The following is a 3453-nucleotide window of genomic DNA, read 5'->3' as shown; positions in this document are numbered from 1 at the left end:
TCAACATTGTCAAAAGCTTTCTCTAAGTCTACAAATGCTAGAAATGTAGGTTTGCCTTTCCTTAATCTTTCTTCTAAGATGAGTCGTAGGGTCAGTATTGCCTCACGTGTTCCAACATTTCTGCGGAATCCAAACTGATCTTCGCCGAGGTCGGCTTCTACCAGTTTTTCCATTCGTCTGTAAAGAATTCGTGTTAGTATTTTGCAGCTGTGACTTATTAAACTGATAGTTCGGTAATTTTCACATCTGTCAACACCTACTTTCTTTGGAATTGGACAAAGATATAATTTTATAATGTCACAGAACACAACTGCACATAAATATCTGGTGCATTCACACCACGAAAACTGAAAATGAAGCCACTAAAGAAAACTCAATACAACAAGCTCACTGCTGCCAACACTCCCACTCTTGTTTTATTGAGTTTGTTTTGAGATCATTGACAGAGCTTTTTTGTTTGATATGAATTTGTCTCTGGTTAAAGGTTTTGTGAATAAGTCTGCCAACTATTTGTTAGAGTAAACATAATACACTTAAATCTCATTATTTTGAACATGTTCATGTATATAATGGTATTTAATGTCAATGTGCTTGGCATGTTTGTGATGTTCTGTGTTTTTAATCAGGTGAATAGCACTTTGATTGTCAATATGGAGTGTTGCTGGTTAGTCTCACTGAAAACCAAATTCATTGAAAAAACTATGCAACCAAACAAGTTCAGCAGCAGCATCTAAAGCTGCTATGTATTCAGCGTCCATTGTTGATCTGCTTACATATTTCTGCTGATGTGAACACGTTGTCACAGGCCTACCTGTTAACAAGCTCACATAGCCTGTTGTTGGCTTGCAAGTGTCAAAGACACCAGCAAAGTCGGCATCTGAGTAGAATACCAGTCCAGTAGAGTCAGCTTTGTACCTTATGGTCAGGTCCCTGGTCTGCTGTAGATACTTCATAATCCTTTTAACAACATGCAAATGATCGAGACCCAGATTATGTAAAAATCTGCTCACCATGCTCCTAGCAAACATGATGCCTGGCTGTGAGACAATTGCTGCAAACATTAAGCTGCCGACTGCCTGCTGATAAGGTTTGCTTTTCATCTCCTTTACCTCATGTTGATTTGCAGGAAACTGCCCACTGTGTAACATGGTTCCAACATGAAAAGGAACGGAGTTCTTCTTTGAATCATCCATGTTGAACTTCTGAAGTAAACAATTGATGTATCTTTGTTGGCCTACATAGATTTATTTGTAGAAGGGTTGTGTTCAATTTCCAATCCACAGAAATATTTTCCATTGCCCACAGTAATTTCAAACATTGATCTCAGTGCTGTCAAAACATTTTCCAGTATTTTTGGAGACTTACAAAACAGTAAGCCGTCATCCACATAAAGTGCCAGGTAAACATCAGTGTCACCTGTTAAAGCATGGAAAACACATTTGTTTGCATTCAGTGATGGTGATTGAGACCATATAGACTCTTCTTCAGTTTGTACACTTTATTTAAGCCTTCTAGAACAAAACCTTTTGGTTGCTCCATGTAAACTTCTTCTTTCAAATCCTCACTTAGGAATATCAACCGGCCTAATTTCCATATATCATTAAGCTGCTATGCCTAATAAAACTCTGACTGAATCATATCAGACCACAGGAGAGAATGTCTCTTCATAATCAATGACCTTTCATTGTAAATAACCTTCTGACATCATCTAGCTTTAAAGTGGTCAATTATTCCCTCAAAATTCTGCTTCACCCAATAGAACCACTTACATCCAACTGCCTTGCAGTTGTGTGGTAATGATATTAGATCCCAAGTTTTGTTCTTCTTTGAGGATGTCATTTCCTCTTCCATTGCTTGTGTCCACTTTGATGATTCTTATGATGCCATTGTTTCTTCAAAAGTTTGAGGTTGAAAGATAATGGCAGAACAAGCTCTATCTTGGTCCCGAAAATGAGCAGGTGCTCGCAGATGAGACTGATCTCTCACATTCATCCTTTGATTTTTTGTCATGTGTTCACCAGCATCATCCTCTTCAGATTCCTCTAAAACATCTTTTTGATTTTCTTTCGTTTGTTCATCAGTATCATCCTCTTCAGATTCCTCTTGAACATTTTCTGCAGCATGGTCTCCCAGGTAAAATTCAGTATATCTTTGTTCTATGTTTAAGCTATGGGTTTGTTCTTCACTGAAATAGACATTACAGGAGATTGTAATTTTCTTTGACTCAGGACTGTATAGGTGACAATTGGTACTATACCCATCATAGCCAACTATGATAAATTTCTTTGATTTACTATCCCATTTCAATCTAAATTTATCAGGAACATGTATGTATGCTGCTGATCCAAACTTCCTCATGTGTCCTAAAGAGGAGAGTTTTCCTAACAGTTTTTCATATGGTGTAACATTTTCATTTGCTATGCATGGTCAGCAATTTAAGATACATGCAGCACAGTTTACTGCCTCAGCCCACAATTTGTGATACTAGTCACACTCAGTAATGGGCCTGTTTTCTTGTTCAATTTGGCCATTCTGCTGTGATGTATAGGGACTTTTTTTCTCATGTATTGTACCATTTTGCTTGAAATAATCTTCAAATTGCTTATTTATGAATTCGGTCCCATTGTCACTTCTCAGAACATTGATTTTGCTTCCAGTCATCGATTTTGCTTGCTTCCAGTCATTGATTTTGCTTGCTTCCAGTCATTGATTTTGCTTGCTTCCAGTCACTGATTTTGCTTGCTTCCAGTCGTTGATTTTGCTTCCAGTTTGTCTTTCAGTCAGTCTCCGAAATTCCAAAAACACAGGGAAAGTAACATGCTTACTTTTAAGAAAATACATGAACCTGTATGAAGTGCAATCATCCTTGAAAACTACATACAATTGTGCACCTCCAAGAGACTGTTTTCTTATCCATCCACTCAAATCTGCCTTGAATAAATTCACCAGGAACTTTTGATCTTGATTCCAAATTTGAATTAAATGATTTTCTCTCCATCTTACCATACTGATATGGTTCACAATGAAGATTTTCAACTTCTTCATATTGAAACTAGGTATTAAGTTCAGATCAGCCATGTTCGTGAGACCACTGAAATTAATGTGCCCAAGTCTCTCATGCCAGATGATGGTGGAATTCAGGGAAGCAGGATTTGCTTGTAGTACGTTTAAACAACATTTGATAGCACTGATTGTCCATCTCAATTCCTGCTGCAATTAAACCTGAACTGCAAACTTCCATTCTATTGTCGTCAAAAATAACTTTCATTCCTCTTTTTGTGACTGTTCCCACTAAAAATAAATTTTTCTTTAGTTTAGGAATATATAACGTGTTTTCAAAAGTGTGAGGTTGCCATTTGACCTCAACTAATGACAATACTTCAATTGATCCAATGCTTTGACGATCGAGCTGTCTCCAATTTGAACATATGAGGCATCCAACTCAATTGGGTT

The 3453-nt window shown here is 37.3% G+C and overlaps 1 protein-coding gene across 1 annotated transcript; it reads right to left on the bottom strand.

Moving 5' to 3' along the window:
• Positions 1-671: 671 nt before the first annotated feature.
• Positions 672-1193, bottom strand: LOC126471566 (uncharacterized). Its single transcript, XM_050099905.1, has one exon. The coding sequence runs from the start codon at positions 1191-1193 to the stop codon at positions 672-674; it is 522 nt and encodes a 173-aa protein (XP_049955862.1).
• Between the last annotated feature and the right edge of the window lie 2260 nt (positions 1194-3453).

This window comes from Schistocerca serialis, chromosome 1, assembly GCF_023864345.2.
Source record: "Schistocerca serialis cubense isolate TAMUIC-IGC-003099 chromosome 1, iqSchSeri2.2, whole genome shotgun sequence".
Taxonomy (NCBI): Eukaryota; Metazoa; Arthropoda; class Insecta; order Orthoptera; family Acrididae; genus Schistocerca; species Schistocerca serialis.
This window is presented reverse-complemented; position numbering and strand designations above follow the sequence as displayed.

What these genes read in the sequence shown, in the direction of transcription:
- LOC126471566 (XM_050099905.1), bottom strand. Translation starts at nt 1,193, where the DNA reads ATGGATGATTCAAAGAAGAACTCCGTTCCTTTTCATGTTGGAACCATG.